This window comes from Hyperolius riggenbachi, chromosome 10 (genome assembly GCF_040937935.1).
Source record: "Hyperolius riggenbachi isolate aHypRig1 chromosome 10, aHypRig1.pri, whole genome shotgun sequence".
Taxonomy (NCBI): domain Eukaryota; kingdom Metazoa; phylum Chordata; class Amphibia; order Anura; family Hyperoliidae; genus Hyperolius; species Hyperolius riggenbachi.
In genome coordinates this window covers 239,209,212-239,227,907 of record NC_090655.1, presented here as the reverse complement: position 1 = coordinate 239,227,907, position 18,696 = coordinate 239,209,212, and the positions used below count along the sequence as shown (strand labels likewise).

The 18,696-nt window shown below is 44.8% G+C and overlaps 1 protein-coding gene across 2 annotated transcripts; it reads left to right on the top strand.

Moving 5' to 3' along the window:
• Positions 1-556: 556 nt before the first annotated feature.
• Positions 557-16,617, top strand: LOC137534999 (zinc finger protein 271-like). 2 transcript variants are annotated; one of them, XM_068256758.1, is made up of 9 exons: positions 557-611; positions 3,484-3,601; positions 3,724-3,894; positions 4,023-4,093; positions 4,213-4,310; positions 4,406-4,550; positions 11,506-11,603; positions 11,691-11,835; positions 14,732-16,617. In XM_068256758.1, the coding sequence occupies exons 4-9, from the start codon at positions 4,060-4,062 to the stop codon at positions 16,399-16,401; spliced, it is 2,190 nt and encodes a 729-aa protein (XP_068112859.1). In that variant the 5' UTR covers positions 557-611; positions 3,484-3,601; positions 3,724-3,894; positions 4,023-4,059; the 3' UTR covers positions 16,402-16,617. The 2 variants fall into 2 exon arrangements, with proteins under 2 accessions (XP_068112859.1, XP_068112860.1); XM_068256759.1 differs by lacking the exon at positions 557-611 and adding an exon at positions 2,774-3,331.
• Positions 16,618-18,696: the final 2,079 nt, after the last annotated feature.

Genomic DNA, 18,696 nt, shown 5'->3' with positions numbered 1-18,696 from the left:
ACGGAAAATTGTATACTTACCTACCGGTAATTTTCCTTTCCTGATGCATCCATGGCAGCAACATAGGACCCACCCGGGTCTCGGCAAGTCCGAAAGCTATAGACAGGGTGGAGTCAGGCTACATTCAATTTATACTAGATACCTGTCCTATAGGGGGCTGGGGGCGGGGCCACTACCCATAGGTGCTGCCATGGATGCATCAGGAAAGGAAAATTACCGGTAGGTAAGTATACAATTTTCCGTTATTTGGGGAGCATACGACCAGCAGCTAAGTAAGGGGTCCTGTCTACCCTGACTGGAAAATAAAGGGGGCTACCACAATAACATTCTGTTGCCATTTACCCTGATTCTGTTTCCCCCTGAGGCTGTTTCTATGGCTACAGTGATTCTTCTGAGCTAATATTTTGTGCTGCATATCCGACTGACTGTAATTTAGCGTGAGGTTTTCAGTTTATTACTTAGTGGGGTGTGAGGGAGAGCTGTGACCTCTGCAGCCTCATCCCACACATACACAGTGCAGGGCCAGGAAGGGGAGGAGCCACAGGCAGGAAGTTATAGGGGACGCTGGAGGAAGTAGAGAGGAGACATTGCTGGTACTGGCAGCAGAGGAGGTAAAAACAGAGATCTTTGTTTTACATGTAGATATCAAAGTACAGGAAGGAGTTATATACCCCGTAATAGAGATGGGAAGTTCGGATCTTTTCAATGATCCGGATGATTCGAATCGGATCATTGAAGAGATCCGGATCTTTGATCCGAATCTCGGATCATTTTACTACAGGAAGCATTCGGGGTAGAGATGGGAAGTTCGGATCTTTTCAATGATCCGGATGATTCGAATCGGATCATTGAAGAGATCCGGATCTTTGATCCGAATCTCGGATCATTTTACTACCGGAAGCATTCGGGGGTGAAATGAACAGCAGGACAGGTCTGTGGATAGGAGAAGGGGAGGGGGGCGGACACACAGAGAAGGGGAGAAGATGGACAGAGGGCAGGGAGTGGACAGAGAAGGGAGGAGGGACGAGCAGAGAGCAGAAATGTTTGCACGTAATACCCACATGCTGAAGTCATATGCTGTACATATATTTCACCTATATGCTCATCTGTACACTTTGAAAGAAAAGGTCGCACAGTGAAAGAAAACATTCCCAGAAGATAAGTGCAGCTGTTTAGTGCCGAGTGCAGGAGGATCATATAATTGCCCAGCAATCACAGTGCCTGCAAAGTTACTGAGCTGTGCTGTGCTGAGCCAAAAGCTTCCCATGTGATCACTGTGCAGCACTACGGAACAGCCAGCCTATAATGGGCAGCACATTGCAGCCAGTATGTGTGCTCTACACATATCTGGCAGTGGCACCCATGTCCCCTCTCTCATCTACCTGTCTCCCTGCAAGGCTGCCTCCCATCCAACAGAGCGATCCCTGCTTCCAGGACCCCGCTGCCCGCTGAGAGGGGGCGTGTCGCTCATGGCCCCGCCCCTTTTGCGATCCGAATCGTTCATTTTGATGATTCGGATGATCGACTCATAAAATAGATTCGGATCAAAGATCCGAATCGTTCATGATCCGGACAACACTAATTCGGGGGTGAAATGAACAGCAGGACAGGTCTGTGGACAGGAGAAGGGGAGGGGGGTGGACATACAGAGAAGGGGAGAAGATGGACAGAGGGCAGGGAGTGGACAGAGAAGGGAGGAGGGACGAGCAGAGAGCAGAAATGTTTGCACGTAATACCCACATGCTGCAATCATATGCTTTACATATATTTCACCTATATGTTCATCTGTACACTTTGAAAGAAAAGGTCGCACAGTGAAAGAAAGCATTCCCAGAAGATAAGTGCAGCTGTTTAGTGCCGAGTGCAGGAGGATCAATCACACTGTCTGCAAAGTTACTGAGCTGTGCTGAGCCAAAAGCTTCCCATGTGTTCACTGTGCAGCACTACGGAACAGACAGCCTATAATGGGCAGCACGTTATAGCCAGTATGTGTGCTCTACACACATCTGGCAGTGGCACCCATGTCCCCTCTCTCTCATCTACCTGTCTCCCTGCAAGGCTGGCTCCCCTCCAACTGAGCGATCCCTGCTTCCAGGACCCCGCTGCCCGCTGAGAGGGGGCGTGTCGCTCCTGGCCCCGCCCCTTTTGCGATCCGAATCGTTCATTTTGATGATTCGGATGATCGACTCATAAAATAGATTCGGATCAAAGATCCGAATCGTTCATGATCCGGACAACACTACCCCGTAACACATCACACCCCTGTGTCTCCTCCCCATCCGCAGCTCATACACTGTACAGAAATCACTGATCCCTTATCATCTCTGCACCACAGGAACTTACACTCTGACTCCACCACAGAAAAACAAGAGTTTGCTTTCTTAAAACAGAAAGAATTTGCAATAATTCCGATTGAAGTGAGCTTGGCAAACTCTTGTTTTCCTTAGTATTTTAGTAAGGGGGCTTTTAGGAACATAGTAGCCCCTCACTCCAATGACTTCTGGTTCACCATGAGCTTGCTGGTTAGTCTGTGTCTCCACCACAGTCACACATTATTATTATACAATTATATAGCTTTGACTTAATCCACAGCACTGTACAGAGATCACTGATCCCTTCCTATCATCTCTGCAGCAGAGAAACTTACACTCTAATGTCCTCACCACAGCCACACACGTATTATTATTATTATAATCATTTTTCATGTATATAGCTCTGACATATTCCACAGAGCTGTACAGAGATCAATGGCAGGTCACATGATACTGGAGAGAAGACTTGTTGGAATGTGTCTAGTCAGTGTGACTGGTGATAGACTGCTTCTATGTGCAGCCAGTACAGGGTGATAGGTGGTGAGAGCCATGTCTCTGCAGTGACTGGGCACAGAGATAATGCCTTGTTACCAATTAGTTAATATCTGGCTCTGGGATCATTATGTCACCTCCTGTTTCCCCGTGTCACTCAGAACCCCATCCCCATCCTAATAGACATAACTAGCAATATATAAGGAGCAGCAAAACATGAATATCCCATTAGCAATAGGATAGGTGGGTTGTTTATGGTGTAGTAAGATAACAATATAAATTCATATAGTACTGTACATACTACAATGAAAACATTCTCATTAATTACACATAAAATCGCCTCATAGAGGATTGAATGTATATTTCCATGGTATAATTCTCCATACAAAACAGGCAATGGTTTCCAAGCCAAATCACAAATCCTGCCAGATGTTTTATGGAACGGCATTCGCTTCTGCAGAGGAAAGTAATAACTTTAGCTGTGCTACACATTGGCTGAGACAAAGTCACTGAAGTACAGAAAATAGGTATAAAACTTTGTAGATCTCTTAAGTGGTTTATACATAGCTGTCACCAAATAGTGACCTGGGACTCCTCCTCTATATCTCCAAGTCAGGGCAGAAGTGCGTGGCTTCCTGATGTATGATTTGTCCACTTGTTGTTCATTATCCTTCTACAGGAAAATGCATTTCCAATAAAATCACATGACCACATCACTGAGGATGGAGGACTGGAGTCACATGACTGAGAGGATATTAGACCTCACCCTGGAAATCATCCAGCTGGTGACCGGAGAGGTGAGGAGCATTCGGGGAAGGTTTTATGACATCACTCTTATCACTTTTGACACAGCTGACTGGAGAGGTGAGGAGGATTCTGGGACTGCACAAGATGACTAACATTGTATATGTTTGTACAGAATTATAAAGTAGTGAAGGAGACATCTGGTGAGCCACTGACACCCAGCAGTCATCACCATGGACCATCCCCCATCACAGAGCGGCCACCTCACTTACTGATATCTGAGAGAAACAATGTGAAGAAGATTGTAGAAGTCATCAACACGATGATGGAGCTACTGATGGGAGAGGTGAGCGGTGCTGGGAATTATGGGACATTATCCAGTAACAGCAAGGGTTGTGCTTGTATGGTAATTGTATCACTGTGTGTGTCACCTTTCTATAAGGTATCAGGATGTCTCTCTATCTCTCCATGCAGGAGTTTCAATACTTAGAAGGATGCAAGGGAGTCTGTAATGATAGAGAATCAGCTGCCCCTCACATCACTGGGTAAGAGGAGACTTTCATGTCTTTAATAGGAGAGAGCAGTACAGAGAGACCACCTACACCACGCATCATCTAATAAATACATAGACACGATGTATTTAGTCAGTGTGTGTTTTCTGCAGCTGGATCCATCAACAGAAACCCACCAGACATAAGTACAGGTCCTTTTTTTTCTGAGTACTGTTCACAGGAAGATCCCACCATCCCCCACCATTATCAGGTAGATGAAATACTCAACAGTGACTCCTAGCTCTTTGTTCTCTTATGAATTCAAATGTGTTAAATATGGTTTCTTGTATTACTTTGTGGTTTTAGGATCAAAATCTGGTAGATATAAAACCTAAAGTTAAAGAAGAAAGTAAATTAGACCTAGAAGAGGAGACAGAAGTGACGGGTGGCCGGCAGTGTATGGAGGAGGGGGACATGATGGTGACCAGTGAATCAGGAATGCCAGATTCAGGTGAGAAAATAACCTTACCTGACCTTTTACAAACGGATACTGAAGCAGTCCTATTTTACTTTTAAGTTGGGCTCCAAGTATAACATGATGTTTGCCATGTTGCTGACCTGATGGCATAAAAAGGTTGACAGTATTATGATCTGTTTATTTGCGCTTATGAGAACTGTAATATATTTAGTTTTTAAGGGTCACTCCCGTGGTCAGATCAGCTGTATACGCACCAAACTCTTAACATAAACTTCTGACTATAAAAATAATTATTTACACCTGAAGTGAGTAAAAAAAAAAAAAAATAAAAAAAAAAAATTAGACACTTACCTCCGTATTTGAAAGCCCCTGCATGGTCCAGAAGTTTCCCAGATCCTCATAGATTCCACCATTACAGCAAAGGGTTCTTATTTATCTTCTGCCCATGCTCCTGGCTGTGGAGGAGTGCAACTGGACTAGGTTTTTGCAACCAAGGTCCAGAAATGCCCCATAGTACCAACACATGAGGAGGAGATAGTGTACAATATATGAAAGGTCATCTCTATTCCTCAGTATTATTTATTATTTATTGTATTTATAAAGCGCCAACATATTACGCAGCGCTGAACATTAATTTAGGTTACAGACAATATTTAGGGGTGACATACAGCAATATGACAATACAGGAATAATAGAAAACCAGATCACACAGCACAGTATGAGTACAAGGTAATGCTTAGTCAGTCACTGGATTGAGCATGGAGATTAGGCAAGTTAGGTTCACTCAGATGCATAGCATGGGTTCACAGTACTGGAGGTGTATGATCAGGTAGGACACAAAAGGAGGAGGACCCTGCCCAAAGGCTTACAATCTAGAGGGAGAGGTAAGGACACGAACGGTAGGGGACCAGAGTTCAGCTGTAGGTTTAGAGCACTTGTGAGGGGTAGTAGGCCAGAGTGAAAAGGTGAGTTTTGAGGGCTTTCTTGAAGATGTTGAAGGAGGGGGGCTGCCCTAATGGGTGGAGGTAGGGAGTTCCATAGTGTTGGAGCAGCTCTTGAGAAGTCCTGGAGGCGTGCATGGGACTGGGTGATGCGGGGGGCGGTTAGGCGAAGTTCATTGGAAGAGCGGAGTGAGCGGCTAGGTGTGTACCTCTGAGTAAGATCGGAAATATAGGTTGGACAGGTTTTGTGGACCGATTTGTAGGTCAGACACAGTATCTTGAATTTGATTCTGGACTGGATAGGAAGCCAGTGGAGGGATTCTAGGAGGGGATCTGCCGTGGTGGAGCGATGGGAGCAGTGTATAATTCTGGCTGCCGCATTCATGATGGACTGCAGTGGGGCTGTTCGGGTCATAGGGAGACCAGACAGCAGGGCATTGCAGTAGTCAAGGCGGGAAATTATGAGGGCATGGATGAGGAGTTTGGTGGTGGCAGAGGTCAGGAAAGGGCGAATCTTACAGATGTTACGAAGGTGGAAGTTGCAGGACTTTGTGAGGATTTGGATGTGGGAAGTGAAGGAGAGTGCGGAGTCCAGGGTGACACCCAGACAATGGGCTTGAGAGGTAGGGCGAATGGTAGTGTGGTTAACAGTGACATGCACATCTGGGAGGTTCGTGGATGGCCGGGGTGGGAAGATCATAAATTCCGTTTTGTCTAGATTTAGTTTCAGGAACCTGGCGGACATCCAGGAGGAGATGGCTGATAGGCAGGAGGAGACCTTATCCATGGTAGTGGTGGATATGTCAGGGGTGTGGAGGTAGATCTGGGTGTCATCTGCATACAGATGATAGTTAAAACCCATGGAGGAGATAACCTTGCCAATGGAGGATGTGTATAGGGTGAACAGTAGGGGGCCAAGGACCGAACCTTGTGGGACTCCCACCGAGAGGTGGTTGGGGGTGGATGAGGACTCATTGAAGGCGGTCGTGAAGGAGCGGTTGGAGGGGTAGGATGAAAGCCAGGACAGGGCGAGATCGTGAATGCCCAAGGACTGGAGGGACTGGAGGAGTAGGGGATGATCTACTGTGTCAAAAGCTGCTGAAAGGTCAAGGAGGAGGAGAATGGAGTATTTACCTTCAGCTTTAGCTAAGGCAAGGTCATTGACCACTTTGGTGAGAGCAGTTTCGGTTGAGTTCAGTATAACATCATAGCTCCAACAAACGAGGAGAAGATACTGTACACCATATGAAAGGCTCATCTCCATTCCTCAGTATAACATACAGTATAACCTAGTCCTCGCTAAGGCCACCTGATTTAATTCTAGCCTCCCATTTTGCCCTCCACCCCCACGCATCTCCCATACCACTCCATCACTGACTCCATGCACACCCCACTCTAAACATGTCTCCACCCCCCTCACAGTTCCTTCCCGCACCCCAGGTCTGGGGGAGGGGTGGGTCTGCTCCTCTCCTCGTCCCGCAATTTCCGTGTCCTCACACCGCCCTCTTCCCTAAACTTTACCTCCTTTGAGACACATGTTATCCGCCTCTACCATCCCATTCCAGCAGTCATTGCAGTCCTTTACTGTCCCCCATCCACCTCCATTAAACAATTCCTGGATAACCTGGCCTCTTGGTTCCCACACATCCTCTCCTCTGACCTCCCCACCATCATACTTGGAGACTTCAACATCCCCATGGACAGTCCTTACTCCCCTGAAGCCTCTCAACTGCTCTCCCTCACTACTTCCCTTGGCCTCTCCCAACACACCAATTCCCCCACCCACCGCGCTGGCCACACTCTTGACCTCATTCTCTCTCTCAAAATCCACCACCCTCCCCAACCTGGACATCACACCCTTCCCCCTCTCCGACCATCACCTTCTCACTTTCTCCATTTCCCCATCATGCTCCCCCCACCCTCCACCACCCTCAAGTCGTTGGCAAAGAGATTTGAGTAACCTAGACCCAACTGCGCTAGCCAACCCCCTTCACTCCCTCACATCCACCCTCCCAAACGTTACCTGCCCAAACCAAGCCGTGACCAAATACAACCAGGCCCTCTCAGCAGCCCTAGACATTGCTGCACCCCCCACATTCCGCCCCAGCCGTCCCATCAACCCCCAGCCCTGGCACAATGCACACACTCGCAACCTCCAAAAACAGACACGCACCTATGAGCGCAAATGGAGGAAATCCCGCCTCAACTCCGACTTCTTGGCGTACAAGGCCAACCTGCAGCTGTTCTATTCCACATTAACTGACGCTAAACAAAAATACTTTGCTGCCTTGATCGGATCCCAAGCCTCCAACCCTCTGCGCCTCTTTGCCAACTTCAACTCCCTCCTTAACCCCACCACTCCTCCCCCCACCTCCGCCCTCTCAGCCACTGATCTGTCCACCCACTTTACTGACAAAATAGCCAGCATCCGACGGGAAATCTCATGCCTCCACTCCACCACTTCTTCCTCTCCCACAAATACCTATTCCTCACCCCACCCACCACTCACTGCCTTTACGCCTATCACAGAGGACAAAGTCAGCCGTCTCCTAGCCACTTCTCCTGCCACCTCCAGCCCCCTAGACCCTGTGCCATCCAAATGCCTCCGTCCTCACTTCCCTGTTCTGGCTCCTGTCCTCACCTCTCTGTTTAACCTCTCCCTCTCCATGGGTACCTTCCCCTCTGACTTCAAACAGGCCACTGTACTTCCCCTACTTAAAAAACCCTCACTAGACCCCTCACTTCCATCCAGCTACCGCCCTACCTCCTTACTCCCTTTTGCATCTAAACTCCTGGAGCGTCTAGTCCACCAACGCATGACCCATTACCTTGACTCCAACTCCCTGTTTGACCCCCTACAATCAGGATTTCGGCCAGGCCACTCCACTGAGACTGCCCTCACCAAGGTCGTCAATGACCTCACACTTGCCAAGGCCGAAGGAAAATACACTATCCTTCTCCTCCTAGACCTCTCATCAGCATTCGACACTGTCGATCACTCCCTGCTTCTCCAGTCCCTGCAATCTGTGGGTATCCAAGACCTTGCCCTAGCATGGTTTTCATCCTACCTCTCAAATCGCTCCTTCAAGATCTCCTTTAATGGTTCCTCCTCAACCTTCCTCCCACTTTCAGTTGGGGTCCCCCAAGGCTCTGTTCTTGGTCCCCTGCTGTTCTCCATTTACACCGCCTCCATCGGAAAACTCCTCTCCTCTCTGGGTTTCAACTATCACCTATATGCAGATGACACCCAGATTTACCTCCATACCACTGACCTCTCCACCACCACCATGGAGAAGGTATCCTCTGGCCTCTTGGCTATTTCATCTTGGATGTCTGCCAGGTTCCTAAAATAAAACCTGGATAAGACTGAACTCCTAATCTTCCCGCCACTTGCTGCTTCACCCCCCACTGACCTCTATGTCACTGTCAATGGCACAATCATTCGTCCTACCACACAAGCTCGCTGCCTGGGTGTCACCCTGGACTCAGCCCTCTCCTTCACCTTCCACATCCAAACCGTAGCTAGAGCCTGCTATTTCCACTTGCGCAACATCTCCAAGATCCGGCCTTTCCTGACCCCAGACACTGCCAAACCCTTTGTCCACGCCCTCATCATCTCCGGCCTGGACTACTGCAACTCCCTCTTGTCAGGCCTTCCTCAAAACCGCATCGCCCCCCTAAAATCCATCATGAACGCAGCAGCCAGACTCATCTACTCCTCCCACCGCTCTGTCTCCACGACTCCACTACGCAAATCCCTTCATTGGCTTCCAATTCACTTCAGAATCAGCTTCAAGATCCTATGTTTGGCATACAAATCCATACACAAGTCCTGCCCAACCTACATCTCTGACCTGGTCAGCAGATATACACCTGGCCGTCCACTTCGCTCCTCCAACGACCTCCTCTTAACCACCCCACGCATCTCACACTCCCATGTACGACTCCAGGACTTCAGTAGAGCTGCCCCCATCCTGTGGAACTCTCTCCCACTGCCTGTCAGGCTCGCTCCCACCTTCAACACCTTCAAAAAAGCACTCAAAACTCACTTCTTCAAGGAGGCCTACAGCAACTCAACACTGCCCTAATCCTTTCTGCCAATAACTTCTTGTTGCACCCCCTCCTTCGTGTCACCAACCCCTCCCTCTAGATTGTAAGCCTTTGGCAGGGCCCTCTCCCCTTGTGTATCATACTTGACTGTGTGCACTGTACCTAGAATTTGGAACTGGTAATTTTTTACCACTACCACTCCAGTTTATGATCTGGTATGTACTACTATCTGCATTGTGTTGTGTATCTTATTGCTATTACTTGTATTGTTGTATCTATGATTTGTTACCTGTATTGTTCTGTCACCCCAGTTATCATTGTCTGTAATACTATGTATTGTACAGTGCTGCGTAATATGTTGGCGCTAGATAAATCTAATAAATAATAATAATAATAATAATAACATCATAGTACCAACAAATGAGGAGGAGATACTGTACACCATATGAAAGATCCAGCTCCATTCCTCAGTATAACATCATAGTGCCAACAAATGAGAAGATACTGCACACCATATGATGAAAGGCCCATCTCCATTCCTCTGTATAACATCATAGTAGCAACAAATGTGGAGGAGATACTGTACACCATATGAAAGGCCTATCTCCATTCCTCAATATAACATCATAGTACCAACACATGAGGAGGAGATACTGTACACCATATGATGAAAGGCCCATCTCCATTCCTCTGTATAACATCATAGTAGCAACAAATGTGGAGGAGATACTGTACACCATATGAAAGGCCCATCTCCATTCCTCAGTATAACACCATAGTGCCAACAAATGAGGAGGAGATACTGTACACCATATGAAAGGCCCATCTCCATTCCTCAGTATAACATCATAGTACCAACAAATGAGGAGGAGATACTGTACACCATATGAAAGGTCCATCTCCATTCCTCAGTATAACATCATAGTGCCTACAAATGAGGAGAAAATACTGTACACCATATGGAAGGCCCATCTCCATTCCTCAGTATAACAGCATAGTGCCAACAAATGAGGAGGAGATACTGTACACCATATGAAAGGCCCGTTTCCATTCCTCAGTATAGCATTATAGTACCAACAAATGAGGAGGAGATACTGTACACCATATGAAAGGCCATCTCCATTCCTCAGTATAACATCATAGTACCAACAAATGAGGAGGAGATACTGTACACCATATGAAAGGCCGATCTCCATTCCTCAGTATAACATCATAGTACCAACAAATGAGGAGGAGATGTTGTACACCATATGAAAGGTCCACCCCCATTCCTCAGTATAATACCATAGCACCAACAAATGAGGAGGAGATACTGTACACCATATGAAAGGCCCATCTCCATTCCTCAGTATAACATCATAGTACCAACAAATGAGGAGGAGATACTGTACACCATATGAAAGGCCCATCTCCATTCCTCAGTATAACATCATAGTGCCAACAAATGAGGAGATACTGTACACTATATGAAAGGCCCATCTCCATTCCTCAGTATAACATCATAGTACCAACAATTGAGGAGGAGATACTGTACACCATATGAAAGGTCCATCTCCATTCCTCAGTATAATACCATAGCACCAACAAATGAGGAGGAGATACTGTACACCATATGAAAGGCCCATCTCCATCCCTCAGTATAACATCATAGTACTAACAAATGAGGAGGAGATACTGTACACCATATGAAAGGCCCATCCCCATTCCTCAGTATAATATCATAGTACCAACAAATGAGGAGGAGATACTGTACACCATATGAAAGGCCCATCTCCATTCCTCAGTATAACATCATAGTACTAACAAATGAGGAGAGGGGATACTGTACACCATATGAAAGGCCCATCTCCATTCCTCAGTATAACATAGTGCGAACAAATGAGGAGGAGATAAGCCCAAGTTTGCTGAATCCCTTTTGCTATCCTCACTGCAGATGCAAATAGATGTTTGTACATTATGCTACATATAATTAGTCAGTGTGTGTGTGTCTCCTACAGATGGATCCAGAAACAGAAACCCACCAGAGAGATGTACAGGTCATCATTATTCTCAGGATTGTCCACAGGAAGGTCACAGCTATATGCTACGTTATCAGGTAGGTGGACTTGTGGATCTATGATACTCAGTGACTACAAATTCTGTTATGTTAAATATGTTTTTTTATTTAACTTTGTGGTTTTAGACTGAAAAACGGATTGATATAAAACTTGAAGTTAAAGAAGAAAAGGAAGAAGACCTAGAAGAGGAGACAGAAGTGACGGGTGGCCGGCAGTGTATGGAGGAGGGGGACACGATGGTGACCAGTGAATTAGGAATGCCAATTTCAGGTGAAGGAATAACCTTACCTGACGTGTGGTAAACTGAAACTGAAGTAGTCTTAGGCTGTATTCCCACTTAAGAGAAGAACAGACATTTTTCCATTCTCTGCTTATTGCTAAACTGACAGTGGGTGGGTCCTTTTTATAAATCACTTTTCAGTGTGCAACAAATTAATGGGATCTGTTGCGGTAAGAGGACCACACTTCTGTGCATGCGCGGGCGAGCGCGCCCATGTTATCGTGCACGTACTGCACCTGCACAGTTAGTTTGCGCAGGCACATGTGCAGAAGCACCAACCCGCCAGCGGGTCAGCGAGCTTTATGGGGAGGATAGCGGGGAGCATCAGAGCTGCAGAGCTGCGGCGAATGACCCAGAAGACATCTGGGGGCTGGAAGAAGCACCAGGTAAATAAAGATTAATTTTTTCAGCCCGTGAGTACCGGTGTCTGGAGTCAGGAAGGAATTTTTCCCAAGTGTACCCAAAGTGACATGTAACATGATGATATAGACATGTACAGTGGGTTGCAAAAGTATTCGGCCCCCTTGAAGTTTTCCACATTTTGTCACATTACTGCCACAAACATGCATCAATTTTATTGGAATTCCACGTGAAAGACCAATACAAATTACATGTGAGAAGTGGATCGAAAATCATACATCATTCCAAACATTTTTTACAAATAAATAACTGCAAAGTGGGGTGTGCATATTTATTCGGCCCCCTGAGTCAATACTTTGTAGAACCACCTTTTGCTGCAATTACAGCTGCCAGTCTTTTAGTTTATGTCTCTACCAGCTTTGCACATCTAGAGACTGAAATCCTTGCCTATTCTTCTTTGCAAAACAGCTCCAGCTCAGTCAGATTAGATGGACAGCGTTTGTGAACAGCAGTTTTCAGATCTTGCCACAGATTCTCGATTGGATTTAGATCTGGACTTTGACTGGGCCATTCTAACACATAGATATGTTTTGTTTTAAAGCATTCCATTGTCGCCATGGCTTTATGTTTAGGGTCATTGTCCTGCTGGAAGGTGAACCTCCGCCCCAGTCTCAAGTCTTTTGCAGTCTCCAAGATGTTTTCTTCCAAGTTTGCCCTGTATTTGGCTCCATCTATCTTCCCATCAACTCTGACCAGCTTCCCTGTCCCTGCTGAAGAGATGCACCCACCGAGCATGATGCTGCCACCACCATATTTGACAGTGGGGATGGTGTGTTCAGAGTGATGTGCAGTGTTAGTTTTCCGCCACACATAGCGTTTTGCATTTTGGCCAAAAAGTTCCATTTTGGTCTCATCTGACCAGAGCACCTTCTTCCACATGGTTGCTGTGTCCCCCACATGGCTTGTGGCAAACTGCAAACGGGACTTCTTATGCTTTCTGTTATCAATGCCTTTCTTCTTGCCACTCTTCCATAAAGGCCAACTTTGTACAGTGCATGACTAATAGTTGTCCTATGGACAGAGTCTCCCACCTGAGCTGTAGATCTCTGCAGCTCGGACCAGAGTCACCATGGGCCTCTTGACTGCATTTCTGATCATCGCTTTCCTTGTTCGGCCTGTGAGTTTAGGTGGATGGCCTTGTCTTGGTAGGTTTACAGTTGTGCCATACTCCTTCCATTTCTGAATGATCACTTGAACAGTGCTCCTTGGGATGTTCAAGGCTTTTGAAATCTTTTTGTAGCCTAAGCCTGCTTTAAATTTCTCAATAACTTGATCCCTGACCTGTTTTGGACCTGTCTTGTGTGTTCTTTGGATTTCACGGTGTTGTTGCTCCCAATATTCTCTTACACAACCTCTGAGGTCCTCACAGAGCAGCTGTATTTGTACTGACATTAGATTACACACAGGTGCACTCTATTTAGTCATTAGCACTAATCAGGCAATGTCTATAGGCAACTGACTGCACTCAGATCAAAGGGGGCCGAATAATTATGCACACACCACTTTGCAGTGATTTATTTGTAAAAAATGTTTGGAATCATGTATGACTTTCGTTCCACTTCTCATGTGTACACCACTTTGTGTTGGTCTTTCATGTGGAATTTCAATAAAATTGATTCATGTTTGTGGCAGTAATATGACAAAATGTGGAAAACTTCAAGGGGGCCGAATACTTTTGCAACCCACTGAATATATACAGAGCCAAACACACATAACTAGCCTATGTTCCTTTTTTTTCCTTTTTCTACATGAAAGAGTTAAACATTCAGGTGTCCAAGTGTGAATTTCTCTAGTTGGGACTCAGTCGGACTTAAAGTGTAACACATTTATAAGGAATTACAGCCATAAAACTCCTTTGCCAGAGAACAGCTTCTGAGTGCAGGGGATAGATAAAAAAATAAGAAAAAATCCTATATAATAGTAACCCTGTTGCTGCATCCTTCTGTGTCCCCGTTATCCGGTGGGCCTTTTAACTAGTAGTTTATATATTTTAGCTCTGGGACACGGACTGTTTAATTATGCAGATACAATATAACATTACATCTACCTTTTTGCTTTTTGAACATACAATGAAACTCTGGGAAATCTTAAAAAAAAAAAGTCATTTTGAGGAGTAGGAGGATAGGTATAATTGGTTATCTCATCAGTTTATTTTCTCCTCAGGTTTAAGGCTAAATAGCACAAGCCTTGTAAGGGTTCTTTGCCTTCCTCTAGATAAACTGAGATATGTGCGAGTTCAGTTTTTTTCAATGTTCCTTTTATAGAACTTGATAGACAGAAGTCTTTTTTTTTATCCGATCTATGATACTATTTTACCTCCTATGCTTTAATTTCATGTCTTCATTTTCTTCTGCCGGCAAATCTGTGCTGGTTCTCTGTGACACTTCTGCCTACTAGAGCAGCATACAGGATCCCCAACTACAAAACAGGAGCTATAGCATTGTTTTATGTTTGTTCCCCCAACAGACAGAAATGATGTGAGGATCCCCTCGGAGGTCCATCCTATTCCACCTCCAGATGGCGCTACAGAAGATGATGGCATCACTCAATGTTCTCCAATCACTGGAAATACACATCATAGAAATCACAGTGCAGATGGATCACCCTCTGATCCTGAGGAATCTTCTGACCAATCACATTCTATAGAAGCTCCATCTAATGCTGAGGACTCTGCCAGTAACACAAGTGCTGAGAGATGTGGAGCTGGTAAACGATTATCGTGTTCTGAATACGGTGAACGTTTTAGTAGGAAATCAACTCTATCCCTACATCTTAAAACACACATAGAGTGGCATCCTTATTCATGTTCAGAGTGTGGGAAAGGTTTCACTGAGAATAAAGACCTTCTTCAACACCAGAGAACTCACAGAGATAAGCATCCTTTTTTATGCTTACACTGTGACAAACATTTTGTTACTAAAGAATGTTTTGTTAAACACCAGGAAATTCACAAAAGTGAAATCTTCCCTCAGAAGACTCATCTTACTAAGCGTCAGACACGTCACACAGGTGTTCAACCCTTTTCATGTTCAGAGTGTGGGAAGACATTTTTAACAAAGGGTAACCTTGTTAGACACTTCAGAGTTCACACAGGTGAGAAGCCTTTTTCATGTTCAGAGTGTGGGAAATGCTTTTCTGATAGTGGAAATCTTCTTAAACACATGAGAATACACACAGGTGAGGCTCCTTTGTCATATTCAGAATGTGGGCAAAGTTTTTTTGATGTACTACATTTTCAAAGACAGCTGACAACCCACTCAAGTGAGAGACCTTATCCATGTTCAGAGTGCGGGAAAAGATTCACTCAGAAGAGTAACCTTACTAAGCATCAGGCAAGCCACACAGGCTATAAACCTTTTTCATGTTCAGAGTGTGGGAAGAAATGTTTAACAAAGTGTGACCTAGTTAGACACTTCAGAGGTCACACAGGTGAGAAGCCTTATTCCTGTTCAGAGTGCGGGAAAAGATTTTCACAGAAGAGTAATCTTACAAAGCATCAGTCATGTCATACAGGCATTAAACCTTTTTTATGCTCGGAGTGTGGGAAGAAGTGTTTGACAAAGGGTGACCTGGTTACACACTTCAGAGTTCACACAGGTGAGAAGCCTTATTCATGTTCAGAGTGTGGGAAATCGTATTCTGATAGTGGAAATCTTCTTAAGCACATGAGAATACACACAGGCGAGTCTCCTTTGTCATGTTCTGAATGTGGGAAAAATTTCTTTGATGGAGAAAAATTTCAAAGACACCTGAAAACCCACACAGGCGAGAGCCCTTATTCATGTTTAGAGTGTGGGGAAAGCTTCACTCAGAAGAGGCATCATGTTAAGCATCAAGCATCTCACACTGGTGTTAAACCTTTTACATGCTCAGAGTGTGGGAAGGCATTTTTATTAAAGGGTGACCTCGTTAGACACTTCAGAATTCACACAGGTGAGAAGCCGTATTCATGTTCAGAGTGTGGGAAATGCTATTCTGATAGTGGAAATCTTATTAAGCACATGAGAATGCACAAGAACATATCTCCTTTGTCATGTTCAGGATGTGGGAAAAATTTCTATGATAGAGTAAAGTTTCAAAGACATCTGAATACCCACACAGGTGACAGGCCTTATTCATGTTTGGGAAATGTTTGATGGAGAATAAAGATGTTGTTTGACACCGGAAACTTCACAAATAATCCTTCTTTTAGATGCATACATACATACATAGATATATGACTATGGTAGGGATTAGATTGTGAGCCCTCTAAGGGAGTTTCGTGGCCAAGACAATATACTTTGTACAGCGCTGCAGAATATGTCAGAGCTATATAGTGTGAGAAACTTTTTGTTAATAAAGACAACTTAATAAACATCAGAAAATTAATGAGCATGAGGAATGTTTTTCATTGTTCAGTGTGCGGGAAAGGCTTCCATTGTATTAGAGATCTCTGCTCTCATGAGGAATATCACACTGGCAAGCAGCCATTTTCTTGTTCAGAGTGTGAGAGATACTTTACTCAGAAGAATCATCTTGTTGAACATCAGACATATCACACAAGTGCTTGTTGTTTTCCATGTTCAGAGTGTGGGAAGGGATTTCTTGGGGAAATCTGTCTAATTATCTCCACCACATCAACATTATTTTCTTGTACAAACACGGAACCCCCCTTTATCTTCTTTCTTTCTTTGTGGTGTAGAGGATTGCCCCGTGCCTTGCAGTGTTGGGTCCCCAGTTTAAATCCCATACAGGGAACTATCTGCACTGAGTTTTTATAGTCACCCTGTGTCTGTGTGGGTTTCCTCCAGACACTCCCTCATCCCAAAAACACACAGATAAGTTAATTGGCTTCCCCTAAAAAAATGGCCCTTGGCTATGATGTACATATGCCTATGGTAGGGATTAGATTGTGAGCTCCTCTGAGGGACACTTAAGGGACAAGACTATGGGCTATATTTTATTCACTTTTTCTCCTAAGTTTTCTCCTAGGAAATCATTTTCCTCTTATCTAAAAAAAAATACTTTTTCAGTACTTAGCAACTGAAAAAGTGTTTAAAAGGAAGGTAAAACCAAACCCTTCTGCGTAATTTCTTGCTTGGTGGAAGCTTTAAACATATTTTATTGATAAGGTTTGAAAATATCTACTTGGAGAAGTAGAGGGAAAAGTTAATAAGATATGACCCAGTATGCTATATATACAAGTGCTGTGGGAGATGTTGGTGCAATATAGATCCAAAATAATAATAAATATTAGGGAATCCTCTCTAAGGCTTTTTTTTTTTTTTTTTTATGTGGGGCAGTTTGTGCTGATCCCAGTGCTTATTACAATTGTAATTCTTTGTCAATGTATGCACAATCTTTTTCTCCATAACCTCAAGTGTATTCCATAATGGGGGGGGGGGGGGGGGGGGGGGTCAGACTTATTCCTTTCTCTCACAGGAATCTCGTCATTATCTCGGAATTAGTTCCACGGTTTCCTAAGAAAGTGCCAAACCTTCCATTGAGGCCTCCTCATAAACTTGGAAATGTGGAAATGTCAACCTTTCTGTTAAACAGTTCCTGTGTAAAACTTGGCACAAAACTCAGGCCACGATTCCATACGACAAGTTCACCTGTGTCAAACAAATCTGCCAGTGATATTTGAAATGATGCCATCCATAGGTGCTGTGGACTCTGGTTTGGTAGGTGAACAACCAAGGAACACAGTCACCTTTTTTCCCAGGCCCGCCTCTGTAGAAGGAGGCAGAGGAGACACGCACATCCATGTCACGTCCCAACACTAGTAACAGGAAGTGGCATTGCTGCAAGCGTCCCAGAAATTGATGAGGAGTCAGAGCCATCCACTGCAATACACAGTGGTACTGTGAGTAACGGGATAATCAATGGACTTGATTCACTAAGACAAATAGCATGCCTTATCAAAGTGAACACGCCTTATCAGAGTAGCATAGCGAGCGCTACAAACTTATGCCTGCTAAATGGCAATGACGAGAGCTCCACTCGTCCTGCCCTGAGCCCCAGCGGGTTCGTATTCTACTCTGATAAGGCGTGTTAACTTTGATAAGGCATGCTAACTTTGAGAAGGCATGCTATTTGTCTTAGTGAATCAAGCCCTATGTGTGTTGTCGGGGAATACCCTATTGCACAGTAGTGTTTACAGCCAGTTTAGCCACCCAGGAGAATACCCTGTGGATGGCTTAGTGTGAAATATCACCGATGGTTGTTTGACAAAGTTGAACTTGCCTTATTGAATTTTGGCCTGGTGTTTTGTTCACTTTGCACACACCATTGATTAAGGAGAACTATAAAGTCCCTGGCCCATATGCAGTTTACTTTTTCTCCTTAGTTTTCTCCAAGTTTATATTTTTACACCTTGTCAAATAAATGCCCTTTTAACCACCAGCAATCAAGAAAATACTCAGAATAAATTTGAGAGTACCTTTTCACTT

Excerpts from the sequence above, each read along its gene's own strand:
- LOC137534999 (XM_068256758.1), top strand. The coding sequence starts at position 4,060 with ATGATAGAGAATCAGCTGCCCCTCACATCACTGG. Across the intron at positions 4,311-4,405 it reads CCATCCCCCACCATTATCAG|GATCAAAATCTGGTAGATAT; the intron begins GTAGATGAAATA and ends TTGTGGTTTTAG. Across the intron at positions 4,551-11,505 it reads ATCAGGAATGCCAGATTCAG|ATGGATCCAGAAACAGAAAC; the intron begins GTGAGAAAATAA and ends TGTCTCCTACAG.